Below are 16,613 nucleotides of genomic sequence, written 5' to 3' on the forward strand. Positions count from 1 at the left end.
TTCTTTACCCTCCACGTGTCGCTCACTTACTGACCCATCCTTCTGATTCTTCGGTTTTTGAACTCTGGGAATTACATTGGTACCCCTGGCGCTTCCAAACCCGTTCAAACCCTTCCCTTTCTCTCCCACCTCATTTTGTTTCTTCATTCACACTTCTCTTTCCAACCCCCCTCTCTTCCTTCGTTCTCCTTAGTCATTTTGTTTCCACACTTCTCTCCTTCCTCGCGTTGATTCTCCACTGCTTTCGCACCAGGTTCGACTCTTGCTATCTTCTTTGCCCGCTGCTGCTTCGTGGAAAAGGTTTGTTTCTTTTTCCTTCTCTCTTTCAATCTTTGTTACGCACTTTAGCTTTGTTGTTCGCTGGCGACCTGTGGATTCTCCCACTTGTGCATTTTAAATCTTTCATCTTTTAATCTCTGCAATTAGTGTCGTTTGCACCATGTCAGCTTCTGAGTCGACAATTAAGCTCATCCGCCGCCAGATCCCACAGATCTAGGTCTCCCCCCTCTAGGTCCAGTAGCCACATTGCTGAAATATCTGAGTCCGCGGCCTCGGACTCGGATGGCCCTATCGTTGTCCCCTCCACCTCTGGAAGATTGTTTAAACTCCCTCCTCCCCCTTCACACTACCGCCGACCAGACCTAGCTGCGGTCAAGGAGGCTTACGATATCCCAGACGATGTGGTTTTAGAGCACGTGTCTGGGGTTACTCACTTCCCTCACCTGGTCAAACCTCGGCCGGGAGGCAGGAACTCTTGTCGCTACGGTAGGTTAGATAGTGGCCGGTCTGCGCTTTCCCTTATCCTTGTTAGATGTAGAAGTATGCAATCATTTCAATATTCCGCCGTGTCAGGGTATTGGTTATTTCTGGCGAGTCATGTATGCCGCTAACTTCTATAACAAAACCAACTCCCCCAAAATCCAGCTCGAGACATTATTGCCTACTATTACATAAAGAAAAGTACCAAATTCGGGAGTGTAGGCTACCAATCATTCTGTAGCCGTCCGCGGAAGAAGTCATTCATTCTCAACATCACTACTTCCAACAAAGTGTGGTATCACTATCCGCTGTATGTGTCTGGGAGCTTTCTTTCCGCAGACATACCTTCTGAAGTCTCTCTGAGGCATTTACATTTTTTCCCAAGCGGTAAGTGTAGTCTGACCGCGTCTATCGCGATGCTAACACCTTATAATTTTCTTGTGCACAGGTTGGAGACCCGACTCACACTCACAGATATACGCCGGTGTCTTCTTAGACATCTTCCAGAACCTCCGTGTACTAGGTAGTGATCAGTGCAACGTTCTAGGTATCGATCTGGAGAAAGGCACCCCTTTTCTTCTGGATTCCTCTCTCAAAGACTTCGGCAAGTACCAAGGACCCTTCTATTGTCTGCCTCCTCCCAAGGAACGATTGCCCAAAGCTTCCCCCCCTCCTAATACCAAGAGGAGGGGCTACACCAAGAAGATTTCTTGCTCCAAAGCTGCTGCCCAACGAGCCGCGGCAGCTCAATCACACCCTCATACCGCGGAGACGTTAACAGTCCGCCCACCAGTTGCCCCAGCCCCATACTCTTCCCTTGCTGACTGGGAGGACGACTTTGAAGCTGCCGGCTCCCCTCTACAACCCCCTGACATGGATGTCACCAAGCTGAAACTCTGGGACAGCGATGAAGAGGAAGGCAACAATGACTCTGCGGCGAAGAGCCCGCCCGCTAACCGATGCAAAACTATGGGGACTCCCGCTACCCTTTCTGCCCCAACCCCAGTAATACCGCGGCTTGTAGCTCCTGCCCGTTGCCCAGGCAAGGATCCCATCCCCGTTGGGCCTGAAGTCTAGCGTCCTGACTTCAAGGCTAGGGATCGCGTGGTGACCACCCGAGACTCAGCTCTAGACAATGCTTTGCGAGTGGGTCGCCACGCTTATTCTTCGGGCCTCTATCTTCCTCGGGACCAGCCTCACGGCGACTCGGGACCTTTTCGCCACCCACCGCCATTTTTTACACTGGCTAGGAAAAGGTACATCTTTTATGTTGCCTTGATGCATTTTCCTTGTTAACACCATATCTAATAACTCATTTATGTTCAGTTAAGCTTGGATATAGGCTATGTCATTCGCGGCCTAACCAACACCCTGGATACCCTAGACATGGTGAAATAGGAGATCAACGGGCCTGAAGGCTGGAAAGCGCAATGCGCACGCTTGGAGAAAGAACACGATGAAGCACGTCTCGCGGCTCTCAAATCCCACAAGGCGCATCAGTCCGCTGAGGAGGCTTTCAGCCAACAAAAGTCTAAACTATAGGCTAAGATGGAGAGTGAGAAAGTAGCCCTTGAGGCAGCAGCAAAAGCCTCCCTTGAGCAATCGCTGAAAGTTGCATCTGATCGCTTTCGTGAATTGGCTGAAAAGAAGATTGCCCGGGAGCTTCAACGCCAGCTAGAAGAGCTCACTGCTGCTGGAAGACTCATCCATGTGCCCTCCTCCATCTCTACCCCGACTGTTGGTACTTCCGCTGCTTCACCGCCGACATTCAAAGGAGATCTCAATACTACCTCAGGGGCAGATGATGCGGTAGTAGAAATATCCGAAGGCTCACCCCAAAAAGCTGAGGATCCTACTCCACAGGATGCGGCCAATGAGTAGTAGTTTGGGAGATAGTTTCTCATGTACTTAGTTGGGTGATATTATGCTTTCACACATTTTGTATGCATACTTCGGGTCCCATATTTCTCGGTAGTCCCAGCGGGCAAACACTTATCTTTTGCTATTTTAACTAGTGGGTTCGCTGTAATTTATTATTTCCTGGGCAATGTGTTTTATTATATTGTATAACAATTTTCACTCAACACCACAATTGTCTAGTTTGTTCACTAAGACCTTTGGGGAAACTCGATTTGCCCCCAAATTGGTTTCGTACCTCATCATCTGCGAAGGGCTCACCTCCACATTGGTTTCGGACCTAGTCGTCCGCGGAAGGCTCACCAGCTTATCTCCGATATGTTCCCAAGTTGGTGCAGCTCAATTTTCCCCCAAGTTGGGTTTGGACCTCGTGGTTAACAAAGGGACTCTCCCCCTTCTTCTGCCCCCAAGTTATCTGGGGGCAGCTCAGTTTGCCCCCAAGTTATCTGTTGGACCCCCTCTTTCTTAGCCCATCTCTGCTTACTTGTAGCCAAAAAGGTAATTGAACATTTGGACAAAGGAGTATTATATTCATTGATAACATATGTAACACAAACATCATCATAAAATATAACTACATTTCTAGAAGTTGCTGCCTTTGTCATTGATTCAAAACACTATACAATATGTCACTCCTGGAAGCTCTTCAACATTATGGTTCCAAGGCCTCACGATGTCTTTTCCCTGCAGTGTCTGCAGCCGATAGGTTCCAGCGCTCCCCTTTTCTACCACGGTATAGGGCCCCTCCCAGTTTGGCCCTAGTTTCCCGTCCGTCTCCTTTCTAGTTGCCGGTGTTACTAGTCTCAGAACGTGGTCCCCCACTTGAAACTGCCGCGGCTTTACTCTCTTATTGTACTGTCTTTGCAATCTTCTATGGTACTCCTCCAGTCTGATGCGTGCTATATCTCTCCTTTCCTCCATAAGATTCAACTCTGCGGCCAATACCATCTCATTGACTCCTTCCTCCACCGCTCTTGTTTGAGTTGTGGCCGCCACCATTTCTACCGGAATCACTGCTTCCACCCCATACGCCATAGCAAACGGCGACTCATGCGTGGATGTTCGCGGTGTGGTTCGATATGCCCACAGAACCTGGTTTAACTTGTCAGCCCAAGAGCCTTTTTTATCCTCCAATTTTTTCTTCAAATTGTTCATGATTGTTTTGTTGGAAGATTCTGCCTGCCCGTTCCCCTCTAGGTTGTAAGGAGCCGCGAATCCTTGTTTTACTTTGAACGCCTAGAGGAAATCTCGCACCTTCCTACCTGTAAACTGCGTACCATTATCAGCAATTATGGTATGTAGCAGCCCAAACCGGTAAATTATATTCTCTCATAGGAATTTCTTCACCTGTTCTTCCTTAATCTGTTGGAGCGCCACACCCTCTACCCATTTTGTAAAGTAATCCATCGCTGCTAACATATACCGTCGTTTACCACTTGCCATCGGTAGCGGCCCTACTATATCAAGGGCCCATATTGCGAACGGCCAAGGACTGCACACCTTATGCAAGGGCTCAGCTGGAGCATGTATCAATGGTGCAAATCGTTGGCATTTCTCACACCTCTTGGCATACTCTGTTGCTGCCCTCTTCATGTGTGGCCAGAAATATCCCTGGGATAACAAGCGATGCGTAGTCGTTTTTCCAGCCGAATAGCTCCCACAGTCCCCCTCATGAACCTCTCCCAAGATCTCTTGAGATTGCCGCGACCCTAAACATCTCAACAACGGTCCACTGATATTTCGTCTGTATAAGTCTCCATCAAGCAATGTGTATCTCTGGGATACCTGTTCCATTCTCCTTCTCTCTCGTTTGTCCTCGATCTCTATCCCGGACAAGAAATTCTTTATGGGTTCAATCCATCCAAGTTCTTCCTCCGTGGTCATCCGAACCTCTTCATTATCGGCGGTACTTGGCTTGCTTAGCACCTTGATCTCAATTGATCTACCTTCGGATCCAGGCAATACTGCGACCACATATGCCAATGCATCAGCATGTCTATTCTCGCCGCGTCCTAAATGAGCGAAACGGATCTTATCAAACTCTTTAGCCTTTCTCTGCAATACCTCCAAGTACTTTACCATCCTGGAACATCGGGCAGCGAACTCTCCGTTCATTTGACAAACCACCAAGTTAGAATTGGAATAAACCATCAGTTCCCTCACTCCCAGATCCGCGGCTAATCCCAGCCCAGCTATTACCGCTTCATACTTTGATTCGTTGTTAGAAGCCGCAAAACCCAATTTCATTGACAGTTCCAAGCGATTGTTCTCTGGGGTAACCAATACCACTCCAATTCCGTTGCCAATGTTAGTCACGGACCCGTCTGCGAACACCCTCCAACCATTCCTCATGTCCCAAGGGTCTAAAAGGTCATGGCCGACCTCTCCCTCCCGTTCCATGATCATTTCGTCCCCCCATGTTAGGTCTTCAGCGGGAAATTCCGCCAAGAACTCTGCCATAGCCTGTGCTTTTTCCGCTGTCCTAATTTGATACTCAATGTCATAGGCACTCAGTACCACTGCCCATTTCAACATTCTCCCCGATTTGTCCGCTTTCAACGCTTGTTTGAGAGGCAAGTTGGTCACCACGACCACCGAGTGAGCATCGAAGTAAGGCTTCAATTTCAGTGCTAAAAACACCAAGGCCAATACAAACTTCTCGATCCTGCTGTATCTGGTTTCTGCATCTAACATGGTTTTACTCTGGAAATACACTGGTCTCTCTGCCTTGTCCACCACCATTATCAGCACCGAGCTAATTGCGTATTTTGACACACCCAAGTATAAATACAACTTTTCCCCTTACCCCGGTCGTGACAAGATAGGAGCCTTCCTTAAATAACCCTTCAACTCTTGGAATGCTCTTTCGCATGCATCGGTCCACTGGAAGTCAGTTGTCTTCTTTAATAGTAAGTACAATGGTCTACATTTGTCCGAGGACTTGGAAATGAACCTATTGAGAGTCGCGATTCTTCTCGCTAACCTCTGTACCTCCTTCACATTCTGTGGTGACAACATTTCTACTAATGCCCTAATCTGGTCCGGGTTGGCTTCGATTCCGCGGTATGTGACAATGTAGCCTAAAAACTTTCCAGATGTCATCCCAAATGTGCACTTCTCAGGGTTCAACCTTAGCTTATATTTTCGCAGTATAGCGAAAGTTTCCCTCAATCCTTCCAGATGTTCCTCTTCAGTTGTACTCTTCTCTACCATATCATCTATGTATATCTCCATCTTCCTCCTGGATTTTGCCCTCAAACATCTTCTCCCCTATCCTCTGAAAAGTTGCCCCCGCATTTTTCAGTCCGAAAGGCATCCGGGTATAACAGTACACTCCTCCCTCTACTATGAACGCGGTCTTCTCCTGGTCTGGTCCGTACATTAACACTTGATTATACCCCATCGAGGCGTCCATTAAGGAAAAAAATTAAACTTCGGTCGTTCGATCTACCAATTCATCTATTCGCGGCATTGGGTAGCAATCCTTTGGGCACTGCTGGTTTACATATGTGAAATCCATTTTTCTTAGGAATCGCGACTATGTTTGAAAGCCATTCTGTAAACTGACACTCGCGGATTATTCCGACCGCTTTCAACTTCTGTACCTCCTCTCTTATCCCTTGTGCATACTGCGGCCTCACTCCCCTCATCTTTTGCCTGACTGGTTTTGCACCTTCTCGCATGTGCAACCTGTGACATGCAAATTCCGGCTCCAGTCCAACCAAATCCTCAATCGACCATGCAAACACATCACTATTCTCTGTTAACAACGCGATCAGCTTCGCCTTCCAAACCTCTGGTAACCCCGCCCCAACAGACACCAGTTTCTCTTCTTCCCCCTGACCCAGGTTCACGGTGTCTCATCCATTGTCTTTCCCCCCGCCGCCAACTCTTCATTGGAAATCGTGGACTTTAATTGCTATGCGAGGGGACTCGCCCTTCCCTTGCATTCCCTTCTCTGGTGCGTGGGTTAGTCCTCTCACCATCACTTGGTGAATGTTTTGAGCTGTGACCTGATCCCCTCTTCTCTCATATGTTCCCCCATTGGTTGGAAAACGGATCACCTAATAAAATGTGGATGGAACTGCTTTCATTTCGTGAATCCATCTTCTTCCCAAGATCGCATTGTACTGAGAGGCGGCGTCCACTATCATGAAATGAGTGAACCGCGATCCAATCCGGCTGATTCTACGGGTAGCAAAGAACTCTCCAATAGGCTCTGTCATGCTACCGTTGAATCCAAACAAATTCGTCCTTAGGGGCTTCATCTGCCTCTTTTCAATACACATTTCCTCCATTGCACCCCTAAACAACAAATCCACTGCACTCCCGCAATCTATCAAAACCCTCTTTGCCATATAATTACCCACCGCTACCGTAATCACCAATGCATCCTCATGGGGAACGGTTACCACTTCCAAGTCCTTCGAGGTGAACTCAATCTTTCCGTCTCCCATGGCGGCCCCTGGTACGGGTCGCAGCACACACGAAACCTCATTTATTTGTTGTAAGCTGGCAATCCTTCTTACTTTGTCCCTGTGAGCGCTCCTCCCCAACGTCTCTCCACTAAAGATGACATTGATTGTACCCAAGATTCTGGCCACGGCCGATGCTCTTTCAACTGGGTGTACCTCTTTGATAAACTCCCTTAACAATCCCTTCTCTATCATTCTCTCGATCAACCATCGTAACGCGAAGCACTCATTGGTGGTATGGTTTCTGATCTGGTGATAAGCGCAAAACGGTTTACCCTCTAATTCCCTGGGAATGTTTTGCGGACCTTCGTAATACTACAGCCCTTTGATTAGTGGCAAGATTTCTTCTAATGATTTATTCAACGGTGTGGACTCTATGTCGCGATATGGCTTTCTTTCGCGGATGTCTCTCCTAACTTGGTCTCTGCCTCTATCTGATTTGCGTAACTCTTCCCTATAAGATTCCCCTTCTCCTGTCACTGTCTTACCTCTGCTCTTCCGCTCATCTCGTTCTACATTCTGTAATGATTTATCTGCCTTCCTGGGCTCCTTGGCGTTTCTCTGCAACATATCCTCATAACGTATGTACTTCTCCACTTTCGGGTATAACGCATGTAAGGTTGTGACCTCGATTTTTGACACAGATTTGTGGACTCTAGTTCTCGATTTCAACCTATGTTGGAATGCGATGACGGCAGTGTGCTCATCTAGACTTTCCACCCTCAAAGTCTCCTCCTTGAATCTACACAGGAATTCCTTAAGTGTTTCATGGGACTTCTGTTTGACGTTAAACAGATCCGCTATATAAACTACCCTCCTTTTCTAGTGGATAAAATGGTCAACGAATGCCTGTTCCAATTCCTCAAACTTGGTTATATTCCGCGACGCTAACCGATAATACCAGTCTGAAGCTCCCCCCTTCAAGCTGGTGGGAAACATCATGCAACGGAGTCCATCATATTTGTTCTCTTGCCACAGCGGCATCTGCTGCCTGAAATGGTGCAGGTGGTCCGCAGGATCGCCCTTCTCGTCGTATCTTTCAAATCTTGGTTGCGCGAACCTCTTGGGCACCTCGGAGTTCCAGACCGCATCTGCCAGCGGATTCTGATTAAGACCTGCCACCACCTTCACCACCCCTTGCATTTCTCTTTCCACCACCCGATTCATCTCTCTGTCCTTTTCAATCATCGCCTGGACCATCTCCATGGTGATGCCTTCCCCCAGATCGCCTCTTGGCCAAAGATGTGCTTCCTCATGCTGGCCTTGCACCTCACTATTCTCCGGCTCTCTGATCTCCTCCTTTCCCCGTGTGAAATCTCTTTCTTTCCTCAGACTGTCATTTTCATCTCTCAACCTCCCTATCTCCTCCTGTAACAGCCTGGTTGCTTCCCCCGCATCCTCTTGAACCTCCTCTTCCACCTCTTCCATCTCTTCTATCTCCACACTCACAGATTCTTCTGTAACACCCTCAGCCCTCACTTTTTTGCGTCTCCCTCTTGCTTTCTTAGCTACTGTTGCCATCCTATAACCCTTTATTATCAATCACCTGATTGTGAGCCTCTCTTCGTCCCCACAGACGGCGCCAAAATGTATGTTCACTTATTACAACCAATAAGGTCTCTTGTACTCAGTCCTCCCTCTCTCTCTCTCTTTTTCTCTTTTTTCCTTTCCTTTCTCATTCTTCTTTATATCCCTTCTAACCACCTTCTCTTCTCTAACCGCTCCCATCTTCTCTAACTGCTCTCCTCTCCCCATGATCTCCTTTCGTGTCCCATCTTCTTGCATTGTCCACCTGTCTCTCACGTTATTGTGTCCTGGCTATGGTGTTCCAGCTCTTTCTTTTCTTATTCAACATCTCCTTTTGGGGCATTGATACTCCGCTAACCCCTATGCCCTTCCGGATTCCGCGGTACTTCTCTGTTCGCAGACTGGATCCTGTGCTCATTCTCCTTCTTTTATTATGTCGCCTCGGCTCGTCACCTATCGTCTCGGTGGTCATGAATTAGGTCGATACAGTTATGATCTGCTACTCTTCCAGATAAGTATAACTTTTTCTTGTCTTTAGAGATTAATATATGCACTTGGATCTCGACGTTATCGGTGAAATATGTCAGGGACTGTCCTTAATGAGTTAGGTTTGGCTACCTAAGGTAAGCATTTGCTAACAAGAAAGTCATCTTTTAGTGAGATTGTGTTGTTTTAGTCTAGAGTATAGCATGGATCCACTTGATATTCCTGCAAAGTTATTAAAAATTTGGTGATGGGACTTAGTATAGAACTAGAACTATGGTGATTCGAGATCTCTGCTTGTCTTGGTAGGTTTCCTCAAATCTTTTCCGAAGCGATAAACAATACAAATCCCATGAAAACCATGTGAAAAAGTGTCTGATACTTCTTTATTAATGTCCCACATTGGAAAGTGGGAATGAAAACAAAATTCAACAACTCTAAAAGACTAGAACCTCTCATCTGGGATCGCTGCATTGAGATCCAGTCCGGTAAACCCAGCCCAGCCCAGCCCAGCCCATATCAACACTCTTTGCTACGCAAGAAACTCTTCAAGTTAACCGCAGCGCAGAAACTGGCTTAGAACTAGAGCAAGAAACTGCACGATGATGGGTAACATGGAGTTGTTGTGGGATGAGTTGCTGCTCGAGATTCTAATAAAAGTTCCTATAAAACCACTATATAGATCAAAGTGCGTGTGCAAACGTTGGAAGTTATTGATCACGAATCCTAGCTTCGTAAAAAGATTAGACTCACTCCCTCTTCACTTCACTGGTTATATCTATCACCACCGGCGCCAAGATGATGGAGCGAGTTTCATTGCTTCTAATGATATTGATTACAACGATTGTATTGGTAATTTTCTCCAACGGTTTACCTTGGTCTTGGCTTCTCATAATGGACTTTTACTTTGCGGGGAACAGCAAGAAACAGTTCATCCTAGATATCGTTATTTCGTCTGCAATCCTCTTACTAAGCAGTGTGTAGGCATTCTAGGGTACGATACTGATTATCTTGCAAAAAATACTATCTTGTACTGCTACGATAACATTAACAACAACAACAACAATGCAGAATCTCACAGCAGGCAAGCTGAATTCAAAGTGGTTTATTTCAAAAGTTACAATCACAGTTCAATTGATATTGATACATATTCTTCAGAAACAGAAGAATGGAGGCTGACTATAACACCCCGTGTTTTTATTCTTTTATTTTCCTAATAATAATAATAATAATAAAGATAATAATAATAGATAATAGATAAAATAATATAGGATAACTATCAGCTTAGGATAAAAGTCCCGTAAGTAATAGATAAGTGTTGTCCTTGTTTTTCGGGGAGTTTTCTCACGTAGAGTTTTTAAAAAAAACAATGGTGGGGTTTAGAAAAAAAAAAATGGGAGTTTTCTATGAAGGAAGGAAAAGAAGATTTTTCCGGTAGGCGGTTTGATAGTCGGAGCGCTAAAAGGTGAGTAGCTATGTTTGTTATTTCACCGAAAATTATAGTTTTCGTATATCGGTGTATATGTTTCTGCTTTTATATATACTGCTCGTCATCTTGTTTTATTCGGCATCGTGTTGTCGAGTTGTTATAACTCTAGTGAAATTCGGATTTGATATAGAACTGTCGAAACTCTGTTGAGGCTAGGAAATCCCCTTTTGAACTGTCCAAGCTTTATGGGTGCTAATGGCGTCGCGAGCCAAAACAATGGAATCGTCCTGTTCTTGGTTGGTTGAACTCGTTTTTTTGTTGTTGTGTGTTTGTGGCTGGTTGAACTCGTTTTTGTATTGTGATTGGGTTGTGTAGTGAGATGTGGGCAGTGAATTAATTAAGCTTGAAGGGAGGCGTTAATGGCGTTACTGTGATACTGAAGGATTTGGGTTTTTTTGTTTTTATTTTTGTGTTTGAACTGCGATTTGGTATGGTGAGTGGGGGTTTGATGAATGGTGGTAGTGGGACTGTTGAGTGAGGGCGGTGGGGAGCTTGAAACAAGCTTTAATGGAGGTCAAAACCTTAGATCTAGTTTGAAGAAGAGTATTGAATCATTGATATTAGAGTTATTGTCTTTATTAAAGTTGTATGGTTTGTGCATATGAGTCAAACCGATATGAGGGAGAAGGGATTAGTGGTGGCCGGCGCGCGAGTTGGTGGTGGAGGAGAGAATTTGGGGAAGAAGGTGAACTGTTGGCCGAATTGGGCCTGGGGCTTGGGCCTTGGGCCTTAGCAAATTTTGTTTTGTGTTGGGCCCGGATTGTGTTTAGTTTGGGCCGGTTTAAATTAAGCTTTGGGCTTTGGGCCAAAACCTTTTGGGTTCTATTTTGGGCCGGTTCAGATTAATTGGTTGGGCCGGACCAGTTCAATTAAACTTGGACCAATTTGGTTTAGTCTATAGGCCCGTTTCATTTGTTTGCTTGGGCCAGTTCTATTTTGTTTGGTTGGGCCGAGACTAAGTTGTGATTTCTTTGGGCCAGTTTCTAATATTGTTTTGGGTCAGTCCATAGGACTTAATATAGATCCAAATTGGGTATTTAAATAGTTAGACCTTTGGGCTTTGGTTTGGACTTTGATTGAGGACTTTTGATTGTTTAATTATGCTACGTTTTATGTTGTAGATGGTATGGACAAATCAAATGCTAAAATATTGCGGAAGCCTGCATAAATTGGTTTGTCTTTATCTAATAAATATTTGACGTTGATATGGCGTATTTTAGACATGTGACAAGATTTATATTTTTAGAGACAGTCATAAAGACCTTTGACTTGGCTATGATTAAGTCTATTGGGATAGGTGCTTGACTTTAGGCTAAGACCTATATATATATACGTGTACGGGTATTAACTATTATGTGATATTTCAATCTCTTATGATATACGGCTATGACAATAAGACATCCATATAATTAATAACGCGTAAACAAAATAATACATGAATCAAGATACTCTTTTGTTCTCTGAAATAATATATGAAATAAGGTTCAATAATGCGTAAATAAATTTACCGCACTCTTTTAGAACTCTCCACGCCTCAAGTTTTGGAATTGAGTTTTATGACTGTTGATGTCATAGGTTAGGTGGGCATTTATTGAATGTGCCATAAATGGCCCGTTAGCGTTATCTATGGGTATTCATTGAATGTGCCATGAATGACCAGATTGTTTAGACTACCCTAGAGAGGAACTAAGGTTTTCGCCTTGCGGGTTAGTTGTATTCCTTGAGTGTACGGGAATGTAGGGTTGGGTATTCCTTGAATGTGGCGGGAATGACCTAAGGTACATAGGTTGTGAAATATGTGTATAAGAAAAGTAATTGATTAATTAATAAGAGAAATTAAGTTGATTGTGCGAGTGTGTTTGGGTTTACTTATAAATACCTATATGATATCGACAAATGTTAAAAGTTCTAACTTTCTTTTGCAGAAGGGTAGGACTTAATAACCTTTTGTGCAGGGATGCGGTTCTACCCTTATATAGCAGTGGATATCGGTAAGTTTTAATTAAATGACTTAGTTATTAAAACAAGTTATTAGAATGAGTTAATAAGATGGAAGTCTTGCTTGGGAAGAAGCTATGCCGGTTGAAATGACGGAACTACCTGTCTTCCAAGCTGTGAATGATTAAGTTATGGGAAAATATAAAGTGATTGTTTGGATAATTAAAGTATGATAATGTTTATATGTGGTTAGTCTACTCATACCAAAGAAATTCCATTTTGCTGACCCATGTTTGCTTTGTTTTGGCAACGTGGGTGTGTTCTTCGGAACATAGGTGGAAGGCAGTGGAACCACGGCGTGTGATTTGGATTCTTGCCTGGAGCAGTCCGTTAGTTCTTTTATTAGGTCTGATCTTATTAGAAGGATGTAATAACGTAGGTTACATTTTCATATGACATGAGAATACGATGTTGGAAATTGTTATTTTTAAAGTTTGTTTATGTTTGTATTGGGATGGAAGAAAGTTTTTAATAAAGTGATAGTTGAGGAATTTGGAGATTTTTGTTGTTAAGTTGATTCTGTTGTGATTTGGGTTTTAGGTTTTGACATGTGTTGTATCTACCCCGTCATAGCCTGGGTTTCTAGACAATTGAAATGAGTGATGTTTGAGATATTTATATTTCAAATATTCATTCTTTTTAATTGTTTAGAAAATCGGACTGTAACATTTTTGGTATCGGAGCTTAGGTTAGCCTAGATAGTGAAGGTCTAGGTGATCCTCGGATTGTGGTGAATGGGTAGTAGGAGTGTTTCTTTGTGGTATTTGGTTTGGCTTGTTGTTTTATGTGTACTTTTATAGTGGAATGTTGGGATATGATTAGGAAAAAATAAAATGCTGGTTGTTTTAACGGTTAGTTTCTTATGAAATTTATAATCGAAATTGTTCAGCATGTTATAGTGTTGTTTTCCTAATAGAGGTTTCGATTTTAAGTAAGTATTGGCTAAAGAAGAAATTGTTATTTTAAAATTTCATATTGGAGTAAATTGGAATTATCCAAGGAATAAAGAAACCCTTTTGATAAAGGTTGGATTTAAAATATTTGATATTGTCCAAGTTATGTATATCGTTGGTGTGTGATCCAATATACATAACATCTCTTTGTATGCATCGTTGGAGTTTGATCCAGTGTGTACATGTACATCGTTGGAGTGTGATCCAGTGTGCATACCACACATCGTTGGTGTTTGATCCTATGTGATGGTAGAGAGTTAGTATGCATCGTTGGTGTGTGAACCAGTGTATACTTGCATATCGTTGGTGTGTGAGCCAGTGTGCATGCCTCACATTGTAGGTGTTTGATCCTATGTGATGGTGGACATAGTGTAGGCCGTTGATAATATGAATCAGTCTATACGTTTTATATTTTTTTTTCTCGAACATGTGGTGTTTGTGAGACATTGAGAGAAATGTTGATATATGTGTAAACACTAAGATGGTGGATGAAAACATATGAGTTTTTAAACAAATAGTTTTGACAGGGAAGATCATAAAGAAAAAAAAAATTATAATATGTATTTTTTTTAAACGTCTTGGATTAGTTGGGAAATACTAAGAGTGGAACTAACTGCCCGGTGTGAGAGGAACTACATTGCCTTCTTAGTATGATTTAACTTGAAGAATATGGGTTTTGCTAAATTGTGAAATAATGAGTTTACTTAAGTGTTGGCAATTGAAGAAATTAATTACGTTTATTCTTTTGAGTTGTGTATGCTAGCGTATATACGTATTTCTTGGGTTCAATATGTATATAAACACACTTTCAAAGTATGTGATTTGAATATTAGTATGTCTATCTATATGATATCGTATATTTGTATTCCTTTTAAGGTGTGTATACTTGCGTATACACGTATGTCTCATTTTAATTGTTTGACGTACTATTTGTTTGGTTAATCTACACTCTACCTTGAATCTCGGACGAGATCCTTTTAAGGTGTGTATATTATAACACCCCATGTTTTTATTCTTTTATTTTCCTAATAATAATAATAATAAAGATAATAATAATAGATAATAGATAAAATAATATAGGATAACTATCAGCTTAGGGATAAAAGTCCCGTAAATAATGGATAAGTGTTGTCCTTGTTTTTCGGGGAGTTTTCTCACGTAGAATTTTTGGGGAAAAACATAGCGAGGGTTTTAGAAAAAAAAAATGGGAGTTTTACTGAAGGAAGGAAAGGAAATTTTTTCCGGTAGTCCGGTTGATAGTCGAGCACTAAAAGGGTGAGTAGCTATGTTTGCTATTTCACCGAAAATTATAGTTTTCGTATATCGGTGTATAGGTTTCTGCTTTTATATATACTGCTAGTCATCTTGTTTTATTCGGCATCGTGTTGTCGAGTTGTTATAACTCTAGTGAAATTCAGATTTGATATAGAACTGTCGAAACTCTGTTGAGGCTAGGAAATACACTTTTGAACTGTCCAAGCTTTATGGGCGCTAATGGCGTCGCGAGCCAAAACAATGGAATCGTCCTGTTCTTGGTTGGTTGAACTCGTTTTTTTGTTGTTGTGTGTTTGTGGCTGGTTGAACTCGTTTTTGTATTGTGATTGGGTTGTGTAGTGAGATGTGGCCATGTGGGTAGTGAATTAAGTTTGAAGGGAGGCGTTAATGGCGTTACTGTGATACTGAAGGATTTGGGTTTTTTTGTTTTTATTTTTGTGTTTGAACTGCGATTTGGTATGGTGAGTGGGGGTTTGATGAATGGTGGTAGTGGGACTATTGAGTGAGGGCGGTGGGGAGCTTGAAACAAGCTTTAATGGAGGTCGAAACCTTAGATCTAGTTTGAAGAAGAGTATTGAATCACTGATATTAGAGTTATTGTCTTTATTAAAGTTGTATGGTTTGTGCATATGAGTCAAACCGATATGAGGGAGAAGGGATTAGTGGTGGCCGGCGCGCGAGCTGGTGGTGGAGGAGAGAATTTGGGGAAGAAGGTGAACTGTTGGCCGAATTGGGCCTGGGGCTTGGGCCTTAGCAAATTTTGTTTTGTGTTGGGCCCGGTTTTGTGTTTAGTGGCTGGGTCGAAATTTCAATGTTTGGTTGGGCCCGGATTGTGTTTAGTTTGGGCCGGTTTAAATTAAGCTTTGGGCTTTGGGCCAAAACCTTTTGGGTTCTGTTTTGGGCCGGTTCAGATTAATTGGTTGGCCGGACCAGCCAATTAAACTTGGACCAATTTGGTTTAGTCTATAGGCCCGCTTCATTTTGTTTGCTTGGGCGGTTCTATTTTGTTTGGTTGGCGTAAACTAAGTTGTGACTTCTTTAGGCCCGGTTCTAATATTGTTTTGGGTCACTCCATAAGACTTAATATAGATCCAAATTGGGTCTTTAAATAGTTAGACCTTTGGGCTTTGGTTTGGACTTTGATTGTGGACTTTTGATTGTTTAATTGTGCTATGTTTTATGTTGTAGATGGTATGGACAAATCAAATGCTAAAATATTGCGGAAGCCTGCATAAATTGGTTTGTCTTTATCTAATAAAGATTTGACGTTGATATGGCGTATTTTAGACACGTGACAAGATTTATATTTTTAGAGACATAGTCATAAAGACCTTTGACTTGGCTATGATTAAGTCTATTGGGATAGGTGCTTGACTTTAGGCTAAGACCTATATATATACGTGTGTACGGGTATTAACTATTATGTGATATTTCAATCTCTTATGATATACGGTGCTATGACACTAAGACATCCATATAATTAATAACGCGTAAACAAAAAAATACATGAATCAAGATGCTCTTTCGTTCTCTGAAATAATATATGAAATAAGGTTCAATAATGCGTAAATAAATTTACCGCACTCTTTTAGAACTCTCCACGCCTCAAGTTTTGGAATTGAGTTTTATGACTGTTGATGTCATAGGTTAGGTGGGCATTTATTGAATGTGCCATAAATAGCCCGTTAGCGTTATCTATGGGTATTCATTGAATGTGCCATGAATGACCCGGGTATT

At 42.9% G+C, this 16,613-nt stretch overlaps 2 protein-coding genes across 2 annotated transcripts; both read right to left on the bottom strand.

Moving 5' to 3' along the window:
• Positions 1-3,285: 3,285 nt before the first annotated feature.
• LOC147502797 (uncharacterized) lies at positions 3,286-3,711 on the bottom strand. Its single transcript, XM_086604612.1, has one exon. It carries the CDS (start codon positions 3,709-3,711, stop codon positions 3,286-3,288), a length of 426 nt encoding a protein of 141 aa, XP_086460738.1.
• A 294-nt stretch (positions 3,712-4,005) lies between these two features.
• Positions 4,006-5,418, bottom strand: LOC147502798 (uncharacterized). The gene has a single exon (XM_086604613.1). It carries the CDS (start codon positions 5,416-5,418, stop codon positions 4,006-4,008), a length of 1,413 nt encoding a protein of 470 aa, XP_086460739.1.
• Between the last annotated feature and the right edge of the window lie 11,195 nt (positions 5,419-16,613).

This window comes from Coptis chinensis, chromosome 4 (assembly GCF_015680905.1).
Source record: "Coptis chinensis isolate HL-2020 chromosome 4, ASM1568090v1, whole genome shotgun sequence".
Lineage (NCBI taxonomy): Eukaryota > Viridiplantae > Streptophyta > Magnoliopsida > Ranunculales > Ranunculaceae > Coptis > Coptis chinensis.